The sequence below is a fragment of the Anarhichas minor genome, unplaced genomic scaffold (genome assembly GCF_050575085.1).
Source record: "Anarhichas minor isolate MPS153535 unplaced genomic scaffold, ASM5057508v1 ptg000033l, whole genome shotgun sequence".
In the NCBI taxonomy this organism is placed as follows: Eukaryota; Metazoa; Chordata; class Actinopteri; order Perciformes; family Anarhichadidae; genus Anarhichas; species Anarhichas minor.
This window is the reverse complement of record NW_027466479.1, coordinates 3,165,391-3,189,764: the sequence shown is the minus strand read 5'-3', so window position 1 is coordinate 3,189,764 and position 24,374 is coordinate 3,165,391. Positions and strand designations below refer to the sequence as shown.

General features: G+C 42.4%; 1 protein-coding gene across 2 annotated transcripts in view; it reads left to right on the top strand.

The window, feature by feature from the left end:
* Nucleotides 1-24,374, top strand: part of vars2 (valyl-tRNA synthetase 2, mitochondrial) — a 28,445-nt gene that overhangs the window by 1,976 nt on the left and 2,095 nt on the right. Inside the window, exons 3-29 of one of the 2 annotated variants that reach the window (XM_076105778.1) lie at nucleotides 334-415; nucleotides 489-589; nucleotides 1,274-1,395; nucleotides 1,494-1,560; nucleotides 2,032-2,129; nucleotides 2,216-2,297; nucleotides 2,905-3,080; nucleotides 3,839-3,869; nucleotides 5,119-5,227; nucleotides 5,311-5,399; nucleotides 9,268-9,358; nucleotides 9,529-9,656; nucleotides 9,844-9,947; nucleotides 10,786-10,867; nucleotides 11,063-11,139; nucleotides 11,321-11,408; nucleotides 11,637-11,730; nucleotides 12,834-12,904; nucleotides 12,989-13,114; nucleotides 13,237-13,341; nucleotides 15,229-15,297; nucleotides 15,390-15,468; nucleotides 16,179-16,309; nucleotides 17,911-18,063; nucleotides 18,330-18,575; nucleotides 20,620-20,731; nucleotides 20,892-21,076. In XM_076105778.1, the coding sequence (XP_075961893.1) occupies nucleotides 334-415; nucleotides 489-589; nucleotides 1,274-1,395; nucleotides 1,494-1,560; nucleotides 2,032-2,129; nucleotides 2,216-2,297; nucleotides 2,905-3,080; nucleotides 3,839-3,869; nucleotides 5,119-5,227; nucleotides 5,311-5,399; nucleotides 9,268-9,358; nucleotides 9,529-9,656; nucleotides 9,844-9,947; nucleotides 10,786-10,867; nucleotides 11,063-11,139; nucleotides 11,321-11,408; nucleotides 11,637-11,730; nucleotides 12,834-12,904; nucleotides 12,989-13,114; nucleotides 13,237-13,341; nucleotides 15,229-15,297; nucleotides 15,390-15,468; nucleotides 16,179-16,309; nucleotides 17,911-18,063; nucleotides 18,330-18,575; nucleotides 20,620-20,731; nucleotides 20,892-21,076 (2,898 nt within the window). The remainder of the gene's footprint in view (nucleotides 1-333; nucleotides 416-488; nucleotides 590-1,273; nucleotides 1,396-1,493; nucleotides 1,561-2,031; nucleotides 2,130-2,215; nucleotides 2,298-2,904; nucleotides 3,081-3,838; nucleotides 3,870-5,118; nucleotides 5,228-5,310; nucleotides 5,400-9,267; nucleotides 9,359-9,528; nucleotides 9,657-9,843; nucleotides 9,948-10,785; nucleotides 10,868-11,062; nucleotides 11,140-11,320; nucleotides 11,409-11,636; nucleotides 11,731-12,833; nucleotides 12,905-12,988; nucleotides 13,115-13,236; nucleotides 13,342-15,228; nucleotides 15,298-15,389; nucleotides 15,469-16,178; nucleotides 16,310-17,910; nucleotides 18,064-18,329; nucleotides 18,576-20,619; nucleotides 20,732-20,891; nucleotides 21,077-24,374) is intronic. The other variant, XM_076105779.1, reaches the window with a different exon arrangement.

Genomic DNA, 24,374 nt, shown 5'->3' with positions numbered 1-24,374 from the left:
GCTTTCTTTGTCGATTCATCTCTTTATGTCAATTTACAATGACCCCCTCCCATATCTCTGTGTCCTCATGTTTTGGCCTAAATGTCCACATCAAACAACCAATACATTATTTTTCATACATCATGCTAGTTTCCCCGTATCATGTGTCTGTGGTTTATTCCTGTAACTCGGTGTATATGATTTTATACATGGCAATCAATACTTTGGTGCAAATATCATATACACAGTTGATATCATGGTTCATTGCTCACACAGTCCAGGTACACCCGGATGTATTAAAGTAGTGGTTCATATGCAGTGAATGGTTTATTTGTGTTGTCTGTTGCTTTCCAGACTGCTGAAGATGAAGCGGTGAAATGGGGTGAGAAGCAGAAGATCGTGTACGCTGCTCAAACACCTCCAGGGACAAAGAAAGGTGATTGACTTTTCCAGCAGCAGCTTGTCCACCGCGTCTCTCTGCACACTTTAACGTGCGTTGTGCTCTGCAGACACCAGCTTGCTGTTCCCGTCCTCGTACTGTCCAGAGTATGTGGAGTCCAGCTGGTATCAGTGGTGGGAGAAAGAGGGATTCTTTCGTCCAGAACAACATGTGAGGAACAAACTAAAGTGATGGCCCCTCACTTATTTATTTATATTTGACTTCCCTTTAGTACAGCCTTTGATATAATCTATGTAATACAGAATAACACAGAACACATTGAACAGTTAAATGAAGTGGCATTGTGCATTAACAGTCCGAATGCTGCTGGTTCTTTACATTCTCTGCATATAACCAATCTAATGGATGGCAGCTGTATTTGCATAAAGCAGAGGCCACTTGTGTTTTTATGTGTGATTGTGACACTGACTCACAGCCTGAGACGCATCACAAGGAGAGCCACACCTTGAACACATTAGCTTTCTGGCTCTGCTGTTCCCAAACTGTTTCTGTAATGTCCCTCCACCTGTCATTCAAATGAATAGCATGTTTAGCCAGGTAACAATACTAGGAACATGAGGAGTAATAAGAGGCAAGTCAAAATGTTATTGATGTATTGTTCTCACCAGTTTGTGTTCTGAACAGGAACTGCACTCGTCTTTCTTCATTGTTCTCAGCTGAGTCCGATTACCAGGCTTTTTTTCACTGCAAAGATTTGACTTGTCACAGCAGCAAAAGCACAGTTCATAGCATTAATGAATGCTCCACCCAGCAATTATTGAAATGCATTGTAGCAGGCGGCCAATCAAACACAGACTCTGGCACACCCACTCTCACACCTGTCGTGTCCACCAGGAGAGGTTGTCTCACGGTGTGGATCAGACCTTCGCTCTGTGTATCCCTCCACCAAACGTGACTGGTACTCTGCACCTGGGCCACGCTCTCACTGTAGCTGTGGAGGATGCTCTGGTTCGATGGTAACATCTGCAGCATGTTGTGTCAAGTGTCAGTTGTCACTAGTTAAGAATTGATCTGTTTGTTTGATAACGTAAAATATCAATTTGTAATCCATCAGGAGGAGGATGCAGGGCTACAGAGTCCTGTGGGTCCCTGGATGTGACCATGCAGGTATTGCAACACAGGTATGACAACGTCTTGTCTTCTTCCTCTTTCATGACAGTCTGGGATTTAAAGGATTGGCTCACGTTTTCTCAATTCTTTCTTAAATGTTGCTTTGGTTTGATCCCCTGCTAACGTCATTCCAATGGAGAAAATCCACAGTCCTCATTTATTCAGTAACTTTGTGAGATCTACTGGATGTGACGTACTCGGACTGCTGAAGCTTCACAATGCAGGGTTTGTCCCCCATCACTTCCATAAGAACTCCTGAACCGCAGTACACTGGGAATAGTTTTCTCATGTGGAGTTCTTCTTAATGACATGAAGAAACAGCACCTTCACATAAAAGTTCTCTTCATTAAACAGAAAGCATATCAGTGGTTTGGTTGTGAGGTGGTGAGTGATGTTGATTTTCTTCTGGCTTTGCATGGACAGGATTTTAAGAAACCTCTCACTGCTGCTGCGTCTCATGTAGTCCTTTGTGTCTGTGTTAGACGGTGGTGGAGAGGAGACTGCTGAGGGACAGCGGGAAGCGCAGACAGGACTTCACCAGGAAACAGTTTCAACGTGAGGTGTGGAAATGGAAGAACGAGTGAGTCTTCACATTCATCCCTCGTCATCCTGTGTTTGGGCTGCAGCATGTTAGCTTCACTCTGTCCCTGTGTGTGTGTGTCCCAGGACAGGAGAAGAGATCTACCACCAGCTGAGGAAGCTCGGAGCTTCTCTGGACTGGAGCAGAGCGTGTTTCACCATGGATCCAGTAAGATTCCACTCATATGTGTTGCTCTCTTTTCATAGCACCTGGAAAATGTGTAGTGTATGTCTGTAGAAGCACAAATTATCCTGATGGAGTTTGGAAAATGTTGCTCCCCAGGGGTCATATAATCTGAGATAATGGGTAAAAAATATTTGGAGAAGCATATGGTCAAGTTGTGTTGATTAGTTATTTATTATAACTAAATGAACACACAGGTTAATACTCAAATACTATAAGACGTGTCCCACGTTGTACACTGCACATAACAGTGACCATTCGTCAGTCAGCAGAGCATATATTGTCCCCAGTGTTCCTGCAGTCTTACTAACTATAACGTGACCTCAGCTTAGGACAGGAGGTTCACTCAGTGCAGCTCTCCATGTGTATCCACATCACAATAGCTTTCGAGCACATGCCAGTATGTGAACACAGGGGTTTAAGATGTGTCATAACCATGATACGTTCTTTGATCTATTATAAATAGATTCTACATCTATTTATAAACCAACATAATTACTACCGTGGCGGGGTATTATCACAAGACCGTCAGTATATTGGAGTATACCGTTGGCTTTAATGAGATGTGTAATGTGTTTGAATGTGATTCCAGGGTTTCAGCAGGGCTGTGACTGAGGCCTTTATCAGGCTGAGTGACTCCGGTCTGATTTATCGCTCAGAGGCTCTGGTCAACTGGAGCTGTGCTCTGGAATCTGCCATCTCTGACATAGAGGTGAATACAGTGAAGACTACAGGTGGACAAAATAATGGATACCACATATTTGAGATGTAAATAAGTAAGACTCTTCCTCTTATGGGTACCAGCGGTATGCTCAGCTCTCTAGCCATTGGACAACTGGGAAAATGAAAAACTAACTTCAAACATTAATAGCAATTTCTAAAAGATAGTCCATTAAAGGGTTTATTTTCAGTTGTTCAGATGATCAACAGACAGATTTTAGTCTCTCCACAAATAAATATAAATTAACTTGAGTTTTAGAACATTTTATAAGACAATGTGTGCTGTGGTTTTCATTGAGCTCCTGATTTACTGCAGCAGCTGCTTATTATGCAGTCAGCTCCTGAACTGATCCTGGTTCTGAACCTCATAATGTAGTGATCTTGATCACAAATGCTTATTTATTCCAGCTCCACCTAAGAAAAACTGATACTATTACTCAAAATACGGCTCCTAAAATTCTGATATTATAATCTTAAGCATATATTCAATGATTAATACATTAGGAGGCAGTCAACAAAAAAAGAGATGACTTATAACACAAATCAACCGGTGGAGGGAGAGAGACGGGTGGAGCAGGTGGAGATGGAGATTTTACACTTGATGGTCAACTTTAAGTTCAAACCACAACTTCCGACCACTGTTCTCTGTGTTACAGTAATCAGATATTGTGTTCATTGATAGAGGCTTAATTGCTCCGTTTTAGTTTCTAATAATAAGTTCTGTACAGTTCTGTGTTTCTGTTTCTTGTCCCACTACAATCTTCTTGTGGCTCTCCACCTGTGCTTTGTTTACATCTCCTTTTCAGAGGCGGAGACTTTTCCCAGACAGTGAGCTCGGTAAATCCAGCGGAATACATAATCTGCCTCCGTCAACATGTCTCCTATTATTTGCGTATGCAATGAGGAGAGAGGCTCACCTGGCAGACACTTGTATAAATGACACAAACTGTCACTCCCACCTGTTGCTCTGCTTGATAATTACTAGTGCTGGGCAACGATTAAAATATTTAATCGCGATTAATCGCATGGATTTTTTGCGATTAATCGCATTGTTATGGCAAAGTTCAATAATGAATTAAAAAGTAGTGTATTGCGTACTTTTATACTGCTATATGAACAAAAGGGCAATAACATTTGGTTCACGAGATGCAGGTAGCATGTTTTATACTTAATGTGAATATAATTCATACTTTGTTGGCATCTTATTCTGAAAACCGGATGTTCGTATGAAGAAACCGGATGTTGTCTCACGTTAATCTTTCCGCTAACTTTCAAAGTCCTTCGCTCGCTCCCGATCTGTGCCGTTTAAATGCATTTACCGTGAATTTCAGCATATAGGTGCAATAAAATGACTGACTATAGGATGTTTGCTGGCTTTTATCCCACTGTTCTTGTCATGCTCTTGTTTGACAATGTTTTGTCTCTTGTCTTTCAATAAAAAATTAATAAAAAATTATAATAAATTTAAAAAATGCGTTAACGCGCGATAAAATAATTGTCGGCGTTAATTAATGAATGCGTTAACGCGAAATTAACGCGTTAATATGAGATATTAGCAAGTCGGGTCTACTGTTGATAAAGGTATATTTTTAGAGTGTATGCAGTTTGTTGCAAATCATTTTCCATCAGTCTCACATGCCAAAAAAAATAATATATGATGTAGTCATTGAATTCCTTTCACTGGTTCTAAAATCTTAACTCGGGGTCCATTTACTTTCTTTTTCTGGAGTTTTCAACTACGTTTTCTCAGCGTTGTCAAGGAGATATCTTATTTGTCATCACATGACATACAGTAAGGATGGACCTTTGGTATGTGATGCCAGGTGATCATGGGGGCAGTGGGTTTCCTGTACACAACTGAGCAAACTGGATCCACTGAGAGAGACCGACTGCCAGATGCAGTTGAAAGCTCTGGAAAAAGCTAGTAAGAGGACCTTGAGTCAAGATTTAGTTTTTGTCAAGCTATTTCCAAGGTCAAGAATGAATTTTCACGCTCCAACCCACACTGTGTGTTGCCGCCTGCTAAACGTGGCCCATCAACTGTAGAGAATGGTATATGTACATCAGCCTGTGTATTTGCTGTCAGGTTGACTCCAAGGAGCTGTCTGGACAGACCATGCTGTCTGTTCCTGGTTATGAAGACAAGGTGGAGTTTGGAACAATACTTACCTTCGCCTACCCTTTAGAAGGCCACGGTGAGTGTTTGTGACTGTCTGGAAATATGATGCATGTTGTGCTTATTCTGTTTGATGTTGCCTCACTTTTCCCTGTGTTTTAGATGGAGAGGTGGCTGTTTCCACCACCCGTCCTGAGACCATGCTGGGAGATGTGGCTGTAGCTGTTCACCCTGACGATCCTCGGTATCAGGCTAGTACCAGTTTTTATCCTCTGTCCGTCCGTCTCTATCAGCTGAACGCGTTATCTCAGCAATGCCTTCTAATTTGGAACATATGTCCACTTGGACTCAAGAATGAACTTATTACAATTTGATGGTCAAAAGGTCACTGTGACCTCACAAAACACGGTTTTGGCCATAACTCAAGAATTCATACGCTAATTATGACAATTTCAGACAAATGTCTAGTATGAAAAAGTGATGACATTTTGGACAGACATGGATGTAAACGGCTCCTTGTCCGGTTTGCAGTAGCATGCAACCGACGGTACTTCTAGTTGACGGAAGTTTTAATTGATGCGAGACACCAATGAATGAATGAGGAATAGTGGGGAGGCTCCAAACTAGAGACAACCCTGTCCTATCTAGAAAACATACTGGGCATAGGACCCTTTTTCACAGCTCAAAGACAAAAATAGGAAAACACATTTGGAGTCTCCCACGTGCCTTTAGGTGAACTCCAAACATGTTTTCTTATTTTTGTCTTTAAGCAGTGTCTTATTCTGGCCCCTCTTCCATAAAGGTTTGGTCCTAGGGACAGATACTGTGGAGCCTTCAGCTCCTTCAGGGTTATCTCTGGTCTCTTAGTTGTCTCTCTGATTAATGTCCTCCTTGTCTGGTCCCTGAGTATTTGTCCTCTGTTGGCAGGTTTGTTGTGGTGCCATATTCTATCCATTCTGTAACAATGGATTTAATGGTGCTCCATCAGATCATGTGACAGATCATGTGACCCTTAAATTGCACACAGCTGGACTTTATTTAATTAATTATGTGAACTCTGAAGGTAATTGGTCGTACCAGATCGTATTTAGGGGTTTCATAGCAAAGGAGATGAATGCATAAGCACGCTCCACCTTTCACTTATTTCATTTGTAGAATTTCTTTTTCTGTTTTTTTACATCACCAATTTTGACTATTTTGTGTAGGTCCATTACATGAAATCCAAATAGAAATTAATTTTAATTCCAGGTTGTAAAGCAACAGAATTGGAGAAACGTGAAGGGGGGGGGGGGGGGTATTTATGCATGGCCCTGTACCTTCAGCTAGATGCCCAGTACACATTATACCGGCTGCATTGTCCCTATGTAACAATGTTCATCTATGTTGTCCCCTAACAAATAAATATGTATGCAACAAGATATATACAGTACATGTATGTGTGGATGATAGGGATACAATCAACCAAGTTCAGTGGTGGAAGAAATACTTGAATCCTTTACTTGATTACAAGTACTAATACCATAATTTAAAAAAATACTCCATTACAAATAAAAGTATTGCATTCAAACTGTTGTAGCTCCGTGAGGTGGAGCTAGTTTGAACTACTTTATATACAGTTAGCTAGTTTAGTTCAATGTTTCCCAACCAAGGGGTCGGGGCCCTTCAAAGTGTCACCAGATACATTTTAGGGGTAGTGAGATGATTAATGATGTTGGAGCAAAGAAAAAAACATTAAAACATTTGATCATTTTACCACTTAAGGGTTTGAATGGTTATTTAATTGGCACTATGTCAGAAGTTACAAGAGAAAACTCCTCTTTGTGGATCATTTAGCAAATCCTATCCATCTGAAACAACACGGAGCGTCACCTAAATTGTTTTTTTTGTTAGAGATCACAAACCCAAAAGTATTGATGTGCTGGTGTAAAAAGTACATAAATATCCCTTTTGAGTTGCACTGGATGAGACATCCCCCCCCCCCCCCCCCCCCCCCCCATCAATCTGTTGTCAATACCTTATAATGATGAAGCCAAAACAGGATTTCAGATTTCTTTACAAAATATATTTCAAGAAAAACTACTATACCTCATTGTCAGAAGTATTCAGACCATCCACACTTGAAATGTAGCTCATATTCCTCTTGATCATCTTTGAGATGCTTCTACAGCTTGACTGAATTGAATTAAATCGATTGGGTAAGACACACAGCTGTCTATATGAAGGTCTCACAATGCATAGCAGAGCGGAAACAGGGCCGTGACGTGAAGGTACTGCCTGTAGAGCTCCCAGAGGATTGTCTCAAGCAGAGATCTGGGTTAGGCTACAAGAACATTCTGCTGCGTTGAAGGTTCCCAAGAGCCCAGTGGCCTCCATAGTTCTTAAATGGAAGAAGTCTGGAGAACCAGGACTCGTCCTAGAGCCGGCAGCTCGGCCAATGCACTGTGGCTGAGCTCCAGAGATCCTGTGAGGAGATGAGGAGAAACTTGCAGAAGGACAACCATCACTGCAAAACTCCCATCTGGGCCTCATGGCAGAGTGGCTGTGGGGGTGTTTTTCAGTGGCGGGGACTGGGGTAATGGTCAGGGTTGAGGTAAAGCTGAAAGGAGCAAAGTACAGAGAGACTTATTAATGAAAACCTGGTCTTGCTCAGGACCCCAGACCGGGCTGAAGGTTCACCTTCCAACAGAACAATGACCCAAAGCACACAACCAAGACAAAGCAGGAGTGGCTTTGGGACGACTCTGTAAATGTCTTTAAGTGGCACATCCTGAACCCAGACTTGAACCCATCTCTGGAGACCTGAAAATGGTCGTCCATGGATGGACCCCATTCAACCTGACAGTGCTTGAGAGGATCTGCAGAGAAGAATGACAGAAAATCCCCAAATCAAGGTGTGCAAAGATGATCATACCCCAGTAGACTCAAGGCTGCTTAAGGTGCTTCAACTAAGTACTGAGTTAAGGGTCGCAATACGTAATACATCAATGTGATATTTTCGGTTTCTGTCTAATATGTTTGAAAAAAATCAAAAATCCTGTTTTCACTTAGTCATTCTGCTGTAATAAGTCTAGAGTGATGAGAGGATGAATGTGTAAGTAAGTGTTCTGAAAAATCAGTTGAGGCAAAGCTTATGGAGAAAACAGCCAGACAGGAGCAGTCCTGTGAATTAACGTCTGACAAATCAAGCTACAAATCAAATATTGCCATAAAGCAGCTCTGCTAAAGGCCCAGTCGGGTCTTTCATCAGCTCATCTTCCATGCCCACTGTAGCATTACAGTCACAGCACAGAACAGGCTACTTTACTTTAACATCTAGCTGGACTTTACTGTTTGTTTAGGAACAGCTACCATTCATAGTGGCCATAACCCTTTCAGTTGGCTTATGCTAATCGGTAGCGCTAATGCTAATTGCTAGCATGCTGCCTACTTATTTATTTTTTAGCATTCTGACAGTTATGATTATGGTTAGGTAAATGCTGTAAAGACTGTAAAGTCTCATAATTATTTGTGAATTTGAGTTCACAAGCAAGGCTGGGACATTCATTTTCAGCTGAATAAAGTGATTTGGGGGTATAGTTACTCTTCAGTGTAGTTTTTGAAATGGATGGATATTTTACTGCAAAATTATTTGTCAAAACAATTGTAAAAATGTACCTGCTTTTTCAAATTTGGACTGGATGTTTACAGTTATTGCTTACAATAAAGTAAAGATTTAATCAATACCTTTTGAAAGACCATCTTTGAAAAATATTTGAAAACGTAGACTGTAAAAGATGTTAAAAACTTATATTGACTTATAGTTTAATAGTTCAAAGTCTTGTAACCTGTTTAAATATTAAATGAAGTCTGAAATAAGTGTGCAGAAGTGGAGAAGGTTTAAGAGGATTTGAAGATGTCTCCCATTGACTTACATTGTAAAAACATGTGATAAAAGCTTGTATTATATATTTTAAAAGGTATAAGGGGTAGAAACAATAAAAGATAGAGCTCTAATGACCTAAAGGGCTAAATATAATGAGTTGAAGTTGAAGAAAGCACATTTGGATCACAGTCTTTTGTGAGCATATATCTCTTATAACATATAAGTAATATCTTTCCTATTGGTCCACTTTGTTCCAGGCTGTTCATGGGAAGCAGTGCAGACACCCCTTCACCAACCAACTCCTGCCCATCATCACTGATTCAATGGTGGACATGGAGCTAGGAACTGGTGACAGCAACACTACTGTCTGAACACCTCTGACACCGTCTCATCAAAAACTGAACATCCAAAGCCTGACGGGCTTGTTCACCTTTACCCTGGACACAGAGTGAATGCTGTTGCTGTCATGTGATCTGAGCTGCTCGTGTTGATCACGTCCCTGTGTTTGTGTTCTGTAGGTGCAGTGAAGGTGACCCCTGCTCATGACCATGCTGACTTCCTGCTGTCACAGAGACACTCACTGCCACGTCTTACTGTGATTGGAGGAGATGGGACCATGAGTCCGCCCTGTGGACAATGGCTCGAGGTGCACGAACACCACTGTTATTATCTGTACACTTTGTGTTTCTATATGTGTGTTGAAGAAAGACGATTATCTGGATATGTTGCAATGGTCAAAACACGGGGCCATGTAAAACACTGCTGGACATTAGTGATAGAAAAAGCAGGTTGGATGTTTCTTTATCCTTTTCTGTCACTTTGTCTGTGTTCAGGGGGTGAAGCGGTTTGATGCCAGACAGCTCATTGTGGATGCCCTGGTTGAGAAGAGGCTGTTCAGAGGAAAGAAGAATCACGCCATGACGTTACCCGTCTGCAGGTACTTATTCTGACTTTGTGTGTGCATGTATGTCTCTGCTCATGTTAATGCAAAGGTTATTTTTAGCCAGTTAAAAAAAGAGAAACCAAGACTGCAAAGGAGTCACATTTCTTTACATCCTCAGATTTAGCTTAGCACATAAGTCGGAAGAAGAAAAGAAAATAGACTTGAAAGAGACTTATTAATCAGCATGTAGCCCCGCCCTAAAGCATCCCCTGCTTTATGGTCTGTTTGACACTAAATGGGCCATAATTTAATAAATGAACATCATGCTGTGTTGAAGAAGACTTGAAACTAGAGATTGAGACCATAAACTCATGTTTACTGAGGTGACAAATCAAGTGAGAATAGTCATTTTCTCATGGACTTCTATACAATCTGACTTCTTTTTGCAAACAGAGGAGTTACCCCCTGATTAGAGAGAATGCAAGTTTCAAACACTTCTGCATTGGCTTCACTTTTTAGACCTGGAGGTTGCCGCCTGGTTTAGGTCCTAATTACGCACATAAAGCCTTAAAGGTGCCATGTGGAGTTTCTGACCTCCAGTAGAACTATGGAGCAATTTCTTTTATGAGTGGGTTACCATTTTACCACTAGGCTGCACAGTATTCTACTGATCTACAGGTGGCGGTAATGAGCCAAAACACAGCAATGCGCCAATAAAGAGGTTAGAAAAAGACTACAAGCTTGTAAACATGGATGTAAAGAATGCAGTATTTAAAATACTTGAATCAGCTTTGTACATGTTTGAATGAAAGGCATTGTAATGTATTGTAATGTGCTATGTTTGTGGTTTCTCTCCCCTATGTCTTTCTTCACTCCTCCCTCCTTGTCTCAGCCGCTCAGGAGACATCATTGAACCTCTTCTAAAGAAGCAGTGGTTCGTTTGCTGTGAAGAAATGGCTAAAAAAGCTATCCAGGTAAGTTGGTGGAGATGTTGAGATTGAGGTGAAACTTTAAATGTTTATAGTTGCATCACATGCTAGTAACCATGTCAGGCTCCATCGTGTAAATATAATGAAGAATAGAGCAGTCAGGTGATGTCATCTCATCCTTGAACTCTTGGAACAAATTTAATAAATACTAAAAAAGGGGACTATTTCTTTCCCTGTCAGGCTGTGGAGGACGGACAGCTGGAAATCCTGCCTCACTACTACACGAAGACATGGAAGAACTGGCTGTCCAACATCAGGTAGGCTGTCCTGACCCTTGACTTGGACAGAACCATGTGTTTGAACAGTGGTGTGAGGGGGAACAATTGCAGTGTGTGTTGTTGTTACTGGTGTGATATGTGCGTGAAATGACACCACTGATGAATGAGCTCTTTTTTCAACCAATGGGTTGTCAACAATGTACCTCTGTTTGCCTTGCAGTGATTGGTGCATTTCCAGGCAGCTTTGGTGGGGTCATCAGATCCCTGCTTACCAAGTGGACTTTCCTAATTCTACTGACAAACAAGAGGTTGGGTTTGTGATTATTCTTATGTTCTAAGAATAATACGACTGTGAAATGTTTGGTTCATCTGTTAGACTCACCGGGTTTGTTCAAGCCCCTTCATCTAATGCAACCCTGAATAGAAAATAAATGTATCTAGAAATGTATGACTGGGTGATGTACTCCCCTTTTTGTATATCAATGTCAGTCTGTCCCAGACTATGATGGAAGTTTCTGTGTGTGTGTTTGTGATAGGAGCAGTGGGTTTGGGGACAGAGCGAGGACGAGGCCCGACAAAGAGCTGCTGTTAAATATGGAGTGAAGCCAGAAGACATCACTTTGACTCAGGGTGACTCACCTCTGTCTTATCTCTTAAGCCTACTCTACATTCACCATCACATTTAGGCAAATGGAAGGGAAAGCTCATTTAACCGCAGATTCACACTAAGATGTTTTACATTTGCTATTACTGCTACATTTAGTGAGTGAGTGAGTGAGTGTGCACCTCTGTCTGTCCATGGCTAATCTCTCATTCTGCTGCGGCAAACTGCATAATATTTTGGGTGTTTAGTTATAGTGACTCACACTTTCTCAAAACACCTTGTATGCCTGTTTTGTACTGCCATTGACTGCCTGCTGACTCCTCACTTACTACTCTTAAACGCCCCCCGGATGGAAGGGGCCGTGAGTGAATACAGCTGAGGGCATCACCGACTCCCCAGTGTTTTTTGGTAACTCCTGCCCTGCTTTCCTAACGCGGACCTCTGGCCGTGCTCTCCTCGCCGGCTTTCTGCTCTGGTAGCAAACGGTACACCTGTCCAGCACCCAACCCAAACCTACAGCCAGATCTTCAGTTGCCAGTTGTCTTTCCCAGCCTCCAGCCTCCTGGACAGCCTCTGAGCGACTCTGCTAATGCTTCAAGCCTCAACATCTCTGTCCCAAGCTTCGAGGCCACCCTCCAGAGTGCTCTTGCCAATGCTGGCGGCCTCCAGAGTAGCTCTGCCCGTCTAGTCTTCCATGTGAGGTCTCCTGCCCTGTGGCTCTCCATTGTCCAGACCTCCCTTCTCTTTGGTTCTTCCCACTGAGCCTGTTCCTGAATCCTGAACCTTGAACCTGAACCTGTACCCTTGTCTGCCTGGACTATCTGCATTCGGGTTGATTCCCTGCTGCCTGGCATCAGCCATGACAGATATATAGATTTCAGAATTTTTTTTATTCTCCAATATCAATATCAGAATCAATAATCGAACAGGCTACTTCTACTCCTGCTGCTACTACTGTACAGAATATTAGGTAATACATTTTTGAATCAATGGAGGCAAAACCAACCAGTTAAAAGCCTCCTACTATAAATAATGTTGCCATTGTAGTGCTGCTCTGGTAGAACTGGCATTTATTTAAATACACGCATGTATGTCTTTATTGGTTATATCTTCATACTTTCTGTGGCAGACCCTGATGTCCTGGATACGTGGTTCTCCTCAGGGCTGTTTCCCTTCGCAATGCTTGGCTGGCCTGAGCAGGTACTGCACCAATTCCAGCAGAACATAGTCCTCCATAAACAGCCCTGTCCCTTTGTATCATAACCACACCTTCACTTCCCACAGACCACTGACCTTCAGCGTTTCTACCCCAGTTCCATTCTGGAGACGGGCAGTGACCTCATCTTCTTCTGGGTGGCGAGGATGGTGATGCTGGGCACAGAGCTGACTGGACAGCTGCCCTTTAAACAGGTTCTTAGATAATGACAAACCTAAAACAAAACAGTACAGTACAAACACTATTAATTGATTACTGTGTCAGCCCATCCTGCTGTTTTTCTCTTTCCCTTTCCTCTTTCCATTATGCCTTTCAGGTTCTCCTTCACTCTCTGGTGAGAGATAAACATGGCAGAAAGATGAGTAAATCTCTGGGAAATGTCATTGACCCATTAGATGTTACACATGGAGTCTCTCTGGAGGTAGGTAGCACCTGGTCTGGTCCATGAGGCAAATTACCGTTTATGACTTTCTGATATCTATCACACTGAATGAAGGGGCAGCGCTCTGATGCTTTTTAAAGGGGAAGTATTAGAATATGTCAGTCATGCAAGTGTGTGTGTGTGTGTGTGTGTGTGTGTGTGTGTGTGTGTGTGTGTGTGTGTGTGTGTGTGTGTGTGTGTGTGTGTGTGTGTGTGTGTGTGTGTGTGTGTGTGTGTGTGTGTGTGTGTGTGTGTGTGTGTGTGAGAGTGAAGTGGACATTTTCTTTGATGTTATCTCCATCAATACAGAGTACAACTTAAAGCTATCAAAGTCAGTTAAGGTGATATACAGTGGTGTGAAAAAGTGTTTGCCCCCTTCCTGATTTCTTATTTTTTTGCATGTTTGTCACACTTAAATGTTTCAGATCATCAAACAAATTTAAATATTAGACAAAGATAACACAAGTAAACACAAAATGCAGTTTTTAAATGAAGGTTTTTATTATTAAGGGGGAAAAAAAATCCAAACCATGGGCCAACATGGCCCTGTGTGAAAAAGTGATTGCCCCTAAACCTAATAACTGGTTGGGCCACCCTTAGCAGCAACAACTGCAATCAAGCGTTTGTGATAACTGGCAATGAGTCTTTTACAGCGCTGTAGAGGAATTTTGGCCCACTCATCTTTGCAGAATTGTTGTAATTCAGCCACATTGGAGGGTTTTCGAGCATGAACCGCCTTTTTAAGGTCATGCCACAGCATCTCAATCGGATTCAGGTCGGGACTTTGACTAGGCCACTCCAAAGTCTTCATTTTGTTTTTCTTAAGCCATTCAGAGGTGGACTTGCTGGTGTGTTTTGGATCATTGTCCTGCTGCAGAACCCAAGTGCGCTTCAGCTTGAGGTCACGAACAGATGGCCGGACATTCTCCTTCAGGATTTGTTGGTAGACAGCAGAATTCATGGTTCCATTTACCACAGCAAGTCTTCCAGGTCCTGAAGCAGCAAAACAGCCCCAGACCATCACACTACCACCACCATATTTTACTGTTGGTATGATGTTCCTTTTCTGAAATGCCGTGTTACTTTTACGCCAGATGTAATGGGACATACACCTTCCAAAAAGTTCAACTTTTGTCTCGTCAGTCCACAGAGTATTTTCCCAAAAGTCTTGGGGATCATCAAGATGTTTTCTGGCAAAACTGAGACGAGCCTTTATGTTCTTTTTGCTCAGCAGTGGTTTTCGTCTTGGAACTCTGCCATGCAGGCCATTTTTGCCCAGTCTCTTTCTTATGGTGGAGTCATGAACACTGACCTTAATTGAGGCAAGTGAGGCCTGCAGTTCTTTGGATGTTGTTCTGGGGTCTTTTGTGACCTCTTGGATGAGTCGTCGCTGCGCTCTTGGGGTAATTTTGGTCGGCCGGCCACTCCTGGGAAGGTTCACCACTGTTCCATGTTCCTGGGTGTGGCTAGAGAAATTGAACTCAGCATTCCAAAGATGTGATAAACCACAGTTAATTTATGTTTTAACAGGGGGGGGGGCAATCACTTTTTCACACAGGGCCATGTAGGTTTGGATTTTTTTTTTCCTTAATAATAAAAACCTTCATTTAAAAACTGCATTTTGTGTTATCTTTGTCTAATATTTAAATTTGTTTGATGATCTGAAACATTTAAGTGTGACAAACATGCAAAAAAATAAGAAATCAGGAAGGGGGCAAACACTTTTTCACACAACTGTATATGTATATTATCTGAGATGTGAGAGAATACAAGCATTTTTCGGTTGTGACGTGACAGTACAGCTGATGTACTGTTAGGAAAGTGCCCACTGTGACAGCCGCCTGTTGTGATTCCCTCAGAGACGTTTTGTTGCTTGTTTCCTCCCAGAGACTTCAAGAGAAGGTGAAGGAGGGAAACCTTGACCCCAGGGAGAGACTGGTTGCCATGGAAGCTCAGGTCAGCTCCCCTCTCTATCTGTTTCTTTCTGGCTGACTGAGCACACTCATTACTTCCTCTCTTATCTGTCCCTTCCATCTGCTTCCCCACAGAAGAAAGACTTCCCCAAAGGGATCCCTCAGTGTGGGACTGATGCTCTGAGATTTGCCCTCTGCTCTCACAAGATGCAGGGTGAGTGACTCTCATCTCTCTCTCTGTAGGGGACGGCCATTTGTCTGAGTGAATGAATGTGTGGAGCTGTGTGATGTCAAACAGTGTTGCAGGAAAAGAAGAAGCAGACAGAGAGACAGATGAGACGTGAGCAGCTGCAGTGACAGGACATGGTTGTGTTTCACAGATCACTCACTTTGGCAGTTGGTCTGCTCTGTCTCCTTAAAACTAGTTTCAGTTTGTTTCACCACAGAGTATTGGAGCTTTAAGAGGGGGACTCCACTCCATCACATGTTGTTTAAGGCTCAAGTGAGACAATTGAATAGGATCCTGGAAGTGCAGTTGGAGTAACAGATTTATACATGTAAAAGCTTATCACATTCCACAACACTTCACTTTAGCGTATCATTTATATTTGCAGGATTGCAGGACTTTAGTGGTGACGATGGCGAGGTAAACAGTAGGAATAAGAATTAGCTTGTACGGCCTCTGATATTTAAACATTTAAACATTTGAACTTTAGCTTCTTTTTGTGAAATGAAATAGTTTTATATTTATATTTGTTTATATTTCTCTAAGTTGCATTCGTCCTTAAACTCGATCTGGACCACATTCCTACGATGGACCAACTTCCAGACAGATCAACCAATGAACTGACCTAGGCCCTGCCACTAGTGAACTAAACTATCCACCTTAAGTCTGTTTGCCTTCACACTGTGTCTTTTCTTCAGGAGAAGACATCAGTCTGTCCATCGCTCAGGTCCTGAGCTGCAGACACTTCTGTAATAAAATGTGGCAGACGCTTAGATTCACACTGGGAGTGTTGGGTGACAACACAACACCAGTGGGAACCCTGGAGGAGGTACAGCAAAGACACCACCAGTTGCACTCCTTTTTTATTTTCATATTCATCTATTTAGTTGTACTGTTGGTGTACAAGGGCTAAGCTTGTCTTTACATTACTAAGATATTAGAACAATAACTTTTCAGAAATGTGTATAATTTCCACAAACGACAGCAATCACTGCCAGCCTGTACAGTGGTTGTTTGTGTGACACTGAGGTCTGCTTCACCACACAACACATCGCTTTGTTGTGCAAAACAGAAAGACGAAGCTGTTCACATTGCACAAATCAGCAGCTTGATGGAGAGAAGGATCGGCTTAAATGTAAAAATCCCTTTGAATACAGTAAAGAAAATGCCACAAACTTCCTGTACAGAGCCACATAGTGTAGAATGAAGCATCTTTAATCAGCACTGACTTATGAACTGTCATTATGAACAATGATATGACATAAAGGCTACCAGTGGCTTTGTCCAGTGGTTGCTAACTATAGCATGATAAAACAGCTCATTGGACTAATACAGAATGTCTGAAGAGACCAACAGCATCTCATGTCAGACAGTTTGTTGTTTGAGGTAATTTAATGGATCTAGCAATCTGTTGTTAACCCTCATTCAACCTTGTTGAGTTGTCAGCAACATAAATCATCACAATCTCATATGACTGGAATATATCAAAGAAAGTCTGGATGTGGTTAGCCTAGCTTAGCATTAATACTGGGAGCAGTTAGCCGGGCTCTGTCTAAAGTTCCAAAATACACCTCCAAAGCTCACTGATTGACATTAGTCAGAGACGCTGGGCGAATGGATGGTTGTTCAATAGTTCCAGCATGTAACTCCCCAGAAACATCGAACTATGGTTTACACATTTCTGGTTGTGTGCAGATTAAAGGTGACATACAACATGTTGGGATCTTTAGAGGGGTTGGGAGGTGTATTTCTGAGCTTTAGACAGAACCAAGGTAGTTTTTTTCCCTCTGTTTCCAGTCTTTATGCTATGCTAGGCTAACCATGTTGTGCTTCTTACTTTACTCACACATGAGTCTTTCTAAAAATGTAAATTAGCACCCACTGTATAGCATATTGCACATGCTATAGCAGCTCAGGCAGCAGAAATAGCGCTTAGCTTGTTGAGTAAGAAATGACACTTTAAGTGCTCTGTGTTTTGAGTAAGTGAACCAGTAAACCAGCACTACCATGGGGTCAGAGTGTCGAACTCTCTCCACCTTCAAACCCTGTCTTATAACGCACCTCTTTAAACTGGCATATTTAGTCTCAATCTGTCTCCAGTGACTACAACCACATTGAGTCTTGCATTGCTGAATATTGTATATCTAGTTATTGTATTACCTTATTATTGTATATTACTGTTTTGTTTGATTTTATGATGATAATGTCCATGAGTGCTTTGAAAGGTGCCTATAAATACAATGCATTATTATTAAAGAAGAATCAGTGTGTCAAACAGACACATTCTTTAAATAGAGAATGTTGACTACTATGTGAAAAGGATGTCCAAATTCAAATGTGTGTTTGAGTGAAGCCCAGCTGAAGGCTAGCTTCATCAGACGTGCCTCTTTGTACAAAAGGTGTATTGACTAAATCCTATAAATGTTTCAGACGAGTGCTCTGAGCAGCGTGGACCGCTGGATCTGCTCCAGACTCTACAGCACTGTAGTGGAGTGTGAGCAGGCCTTTGAAGCCTACGAGCTGCACGCTGTCACGTCTGCCTTGTACTCCTTCTGGGTCCACAGCCTGTGTGACGTGTACATGGTGAGGAGCACAACATTCACATTGCATTATGGGTACACTTTGAAGATTAGAAATGAGAAGACTTTGTATTGGCAGTACTCTACTCACTGCTCGGTCTAAAAAGGAAGGATGATGTGTTCACCTGATTTCTTCATGGCGACAGGAGGCTCAGTCAAAGACTGATGGAAACACATTAACCAAAATGAACCCAGAGATTTTGAGTGGAGCTAATGGTAGTATGTAACCAGTGATTGTCATTTCCTTTTCTGTGTGTGTGTGTGCTGTAGGAGTATGTGAAGCCTGTGCTGCTCCAGCAGGAGGAGGGGGCAGTGGTCCACACAGAGCACAGTGTCAGAGCGAGGCAGGTGGCCACCAGTATCCTCTATCACTGTGTGTCTACGTCTCTGGCCCTGCTCTCCCCCTTCATGCCCTTCATCACTGAGGAGCTGTGGCAGAGACTCCTGCCATTCAGACCTGGAGCTGCTGCCCAGACCACTCTGTGTTTGCAGCCGTACCCCTGCTCCTCTCAGCTGGTAGGACTGCAGCCATCACACCTCTCCTTCCCCACAGTTACGGCATGATAACGTTTCTAAAGGGTCACTCCTCACAAACCAGAGCAGCGGATGCTTTTGGTTTTCAAATATTTGCTGCCACTGGAGGTGGATGGAATTTAATTTATTTTGCTTTAACAAATGACATAACAATGTATATCAGTGTGATTTTCCAGACACAGTGTCCCTGTTCCTCTGGATAATCACGTGTTAGCTTCAGCACCACACTTAATGTAAACCTTTTGTGTAAAGTATCTATTACTTTTAGTCACATTGCACTCTGTCCTGAAGTCCTAAAACCCAGAAATGAGTCAGCATATTTACACTTCCTGTTCCCTTGTCTCAGGGTTTGTGTTTATTGAATGTGTTTTTGGTTAGATATCTGAAATAAGGATGAAGATGTAGAGATCTGAAAGTTTAGTTCTACGATGTATAAAATAGGTCAGTAAACACCCCTCTGGTGAATTTAGAAGCTTTTACGAGTCTTAAAAAAGAGTGTAAATGAGACGACTACACGTCCTCACGAGAACACTATCCTCCTTTAGGTTAATGGTGGAGAAGTGAAGTCATGTGACCATAGTGGAGTTCCTTTATAGCCTAACGTTAGCTTTTTACTTCTGCTGATTGTATTCACGCTGCAAACAAAAACAAATACGAGTGGTGTTCTTCAATGGGAAGATTATCTTGCTGAACAAAACAAGTATCATAAACGTTTGTTTGCCACAGAGATTATTTTCTGCAATTATTCAGAATCCAATGAAGAATCCCATTGGCTGTTTGTGGAGGGAACCAGTGTGATGTTGACGCCCTCCCTCAGGAGACTTTTTTCACGTTTGCAGTAGTACTCCCCAACACCTGAAACACACTCTGATGTGTGGAAAGTCATTTTAGTTAGTTTGTGTCTAGTTTGCTACAGATGTTCAGTCTAGTGGTCTTCAATTGATTGGAAGTTTACTGAGGCTGAGTCTCTTTGGTAACTCCAGTCGTCTTCCCTCCTCTTGTAACACTCTCTGTGGTTCTTACTCACTGATCATTATTGAAGCTACTGTGTTCTCTGCAGAGCAGCCAACCATTCAGAAGCTGTATTCACTACAATACTGTTCACTGTCTGTGTTTTAGTCAAGTAAGGCAATAATATTCCTCAACATTAGCAGGAAGATTTAGATGTTTGACAGCTGACATTAATCCTATTGTTAAAAAGCCTACTAACAAAGACCGTAGTCATGTACACAGCTTAACAATACTACCTTAAAGTTATAATCCCGAGGCTCTCCGTCTCGTTTCTTTGGCAGCACCAGTGTTTTTGGATCTCACTTCCCAGAGATCCAAACAGTGACTTTTCCCGGGAACACAGACACTCACTTCATATTACTGCAAATACAAGAGCTTTCGCCCGTGGGCTGTAGGTAAAATCAACATTGTGTCACCTCATGCATATGAGATTGATAGGGGCGGCTGTGGTTTAGAGGTAGAGCGGGTCTTTCAATCAGAAGATTGGATGTTTGATTCTCGGTTCCTGCAGTCCATGTCGATGTCTCCTTGGGGAAGACACTGAACCACATAAATGCCTTCGGTGTAGTTTGGGCCTCGGTTAGTCCTGATGGGACCATCAGGACATGGTAGTCCCTGCCATCAGCATATGAATGGGTGTAAACAAATACAAGTCCATTTACCATAGTGACTTGACTGTGTATGTAAATGAAAATCTTTGAGATTATTACTTTAACATTAGTTTACCTTGTTATGAACGTCTACGTGCTAGCTGCATCTTCTAGAGTTGTACCAGCTCCTTTGTTACTATTTCTTGTCACATTTTCAAATGGGTTCTTACTTTTTTTTAGGTGTATGTAGTATTGGACTTTTGGATTTGGATTGTACAACATCTAACTGGGTTAGAGACGATATACTGGTCCGCTCTATAGGCAAAACAAAGTTAGGTCTAGATTTCTGATTGTCTCCTAACTGTGTTTAACTTCCCATGTGTTTTAGCTGATGTGTTCTATTTGTAACGTCTCCATCCTGCCAGGCTCACTGGCATTTCCCTGAAGAGGAAAGGGATTTCCTACTGGTGCAGGAAGTGATCCGAGTGGCCCGCTCACTACGAGCCCAGTGTGGCATGACCAAAGAAAAACCAGCCAGTAAGTTATTTAACGGTTCAAAAGTAGCACTTCAATGTTCCATGCTCAAAGACTGAATATGAATCCAGCTTTCATACAAAGAATACACTGATGAGCCTTATTGATAAATGGATTACTTAACATGAGCTGAAGTGGTTTATTTCCGTGTCCTGTGTTTCAGTGTGGGCAGTGTGTTCACCCAGCCAGGCCAAGGTCCTCCTTCACTTTGGGTCAGCTGTTTGGACTTTAAGCCGGATCTCCAGCCTCCATATCTACTCTCATAGAGCGGATCACTCCACCCCTCCACCTACAGGGAGCCTCATTGGCGTGGTGGATCACACATGTCAGCTACACCTTCACATTCAGGTATGGTATCAACGTCCTCCTGCTTCAGCTCTTTAGGCCCCAACTACTTGATTAGTGGATGACAAAAAATGAATTGGCTACAATTTTGATAATCACTGAATCTTTTCATATATTTACAATCAACAGTTTCTGGCTCAGGCTTCTTAATTGTGAGGATTCACTGCTTTTCTTTATATTATATCTTTTTTTTTTCTTCTAAATATAAATATCATTTTTTCAGATAATACAACAAAGACAACACTGTCACTGACAAACAATGACCAGGCAGGACACAGCACACTAAAGCCCCTGTCCCACCTACACACACACACACACACACACACACACACGCGCACACACACTAAGATAGAAAACAAAGTGACAGTGGAAGGGTCTGGTTCTGTGAGGCAGGCACTACTCACCTGACCAGCTACTCAACAACCGGTCAGGAGCCCAGCTTCCCTCCATCGGGACCAGGACCAGGGTACAGAGTGCCAGATTTCCATCTAAAACCATTTGAAAGCATATTAAAAAAAACAAAAAAAATAACATTTTTACATCTTGGGGGGAGGGACGGAAACCATCAAGATCCTTGTGTCCTCATGATTACCTCGCACTGCCGCCGTTAAAATTGGGATCAGAAAAAACTACAAATAACATCTATTCAGGGTGCTAGTTATGCACCAACATAGGTCCATAGAATTGTCACCATGGCCTTTATTCAAAGCTGACCTATCATTACAATACAGTATCATGAAAATAGCTTTGGGTAAATGACTGACTGACTAAACAAGTTATTTGAAGACACTGACTCTCAGAGATGATGGAGGACATGTTTTACTATTATCTAACGCAGGGGTCACCAACCTCTTTTAAACCGAGAGCTACTTCAAGGGTACCGAGTAGTACGAAGGGCTACTTATTTGATACAAACTTCCTGAACAACAAAAGTTGCACAGATCACCTTAATAATAATAATATATGTGAAGAGACTGTTTGATCACATGTCAGTTAATTATTCCTCACTAATTATTAATAATGATTTCCACAACAATGATGGTATAGCTACACATACATATTTAAACATGCAGCTTTTATTTCTGTTAATCTGTTTCAACATTTGAAAGTCAGAGGTATCACATCTCTGATATTTTTGTATCATCACATGATCAAAGCCGGTTACTTTTGCACATAGCGCCTGCTGGTGAATGATGCAGTGGTAATGTAGACATTTTGGGAAGTCTGGGTCACCTTTGCATTGCGCAATGAAGCCTGCATGCCGGCCCGTCATCGCGGGAGCCCCGTCTGTTGTCACCGACACCAGCTTTTCCAATGGTACCTTTTTCTCCACGAAGAAACTAGTAAAAAGTCTCGTCTATAGCCGAGGGGGGATCCAACCCTCCGAGGCGCGCGAGCGTCTTCGGGCGCCCGCGTTCAAACCTCTAGTCTGGGCCTTTTCGGTCGGATTGCGTTGCCTCGCCTCTACCCCCGCCACCCACGAGTTGTTGCCCCGCGGCCTGTTCCGAGGATTTACGGACCTGATGACGGGGTGCGCTCGCGGCGCGCGTCTGGCGCCAACGGGAAGCGCCCGCCATTCAGAACCTGAAAACCTAGTGCGGTGCGGCGGCCTCGTCCTGGCTGTCCGCCGTGCGCCTCCGGGTACCCAACTCTCTTATGACAAGAAATATTGTCATTTTAAAATCTACACTTATGCAAGCGTTTTTGATTAAAAAACAACAGCAACTACAATTTTAGACGGAGCTCCATGGTGACTAGTGCTATTTTTAGAACCTGCCTTGCAGGTGCCTTGCAGGCGACTCACGTGGTCCCTGCGGGCGACAGGGTGCCCGCAGGCACCGTGTTGGCTACCTCTGATCTAACGTTTTATAGAACAAACAATTAATCCAAGAAATAATTGTGTTAGGTTTTTAAGAACAAAGGATGAAGGAGCTTGCAGGCCAGGTACTCTTCTGCTGCGAGCTTCTTACTGCGCACGCGCATCAGAAGAATGAGCTGGACCCGCTTCAAAATTAAAACAATATTTAATGTACTACACAAAGTTCACTTACAAATTGAATTAACTATCAATAGTAATGTTCTCGAGAGCAGAGACCACATACACGCATCTCCTCACAGTCCGGCGCGGCCAGTTAGCTGAAAATGAGAGCTGCAGAGATCTGAGGTAAACTCCCTAAAACATTCTCTTTTGTATCCCCTGAGAGTCGGAAAGTGTCCGACACTGTCATAAAACATGTGAATGACCCTCCGTGGCGATTAGTGATTGGCTTCATTTGAATTCTGTCCCCTCCCATTATCGATCCCTTAGCAAAACATCTTGGCTCCTCGCAAAACATCTTGGACTCCTCCTCTCTGTCCTGCTGGTCAGCTTGGCATTTGACCGTCCCACTGGCCCCATCCTCCATCGATGAGGTCGCCTCCATTTGCTGCTGCATGTCTGACACCTCACTCAGAATCCCTATCTGACCCTCAAAACTATTCTTAGTGTTTTAATACCTACAGTGACTATACTTCTATGATTTAATACATTCAATGAGTTAATATACTGTAACATATAATATCCTCTATAAGTAAGAATATTGTAAACCTATAATATATTCCATATGGAAACATATTGTGACTAACATATTTATTATTGTAACACTTCTACTCACCACTAGGGGTGTTATTAAATCCTACTAATAATGCGTTTAATACTGAAATTCTCCACAATTGACACATTAATCTACAAAGCAAAAATATGATAGTTACAGCTCTAATCATTTCTCTGTATTTTGGTCTGAACCAAGATTAGCCATCTGCCTCTTTCATAATACATTGTTCTTCCTCGCCCCCTTTAATCCTTCTCTCTGCAGTAAAACAGACAGCATTGGGTTGTAGCCGTCATGCATGGATCCTTGTAGTGAGTGTGATAAAAACCTGTTCTTTTCTTCAACACAACACACTGGATGGGTGTGTGGGTGTTTTAACACGCAGCACACACTCTTGGCTACAATGCCTCCTCAAACAAATCACTCAAACTGTGCTTCATGACACACCGTCACCAGTAGGTCGTCACTGCATCTGGCCAGACTAAGCTGAAGTTAGCTCACTTTGGACAATGTAACAATTACTGTGGTAGCTCTGTTATGTTACAGTATCCACAATCAGTTTGCATTACAAACATATGGTCAAGCAGTGTCCGGTCCTCAAGCGTCTCCACTGTCCTCCTCTCTGCCCTCACTCATCTGGAAAATAACAGCACCTCCATGAGAATGTATGAAGCATGCTCAGCCTTCAACACAATCTCCCCCATGAAACT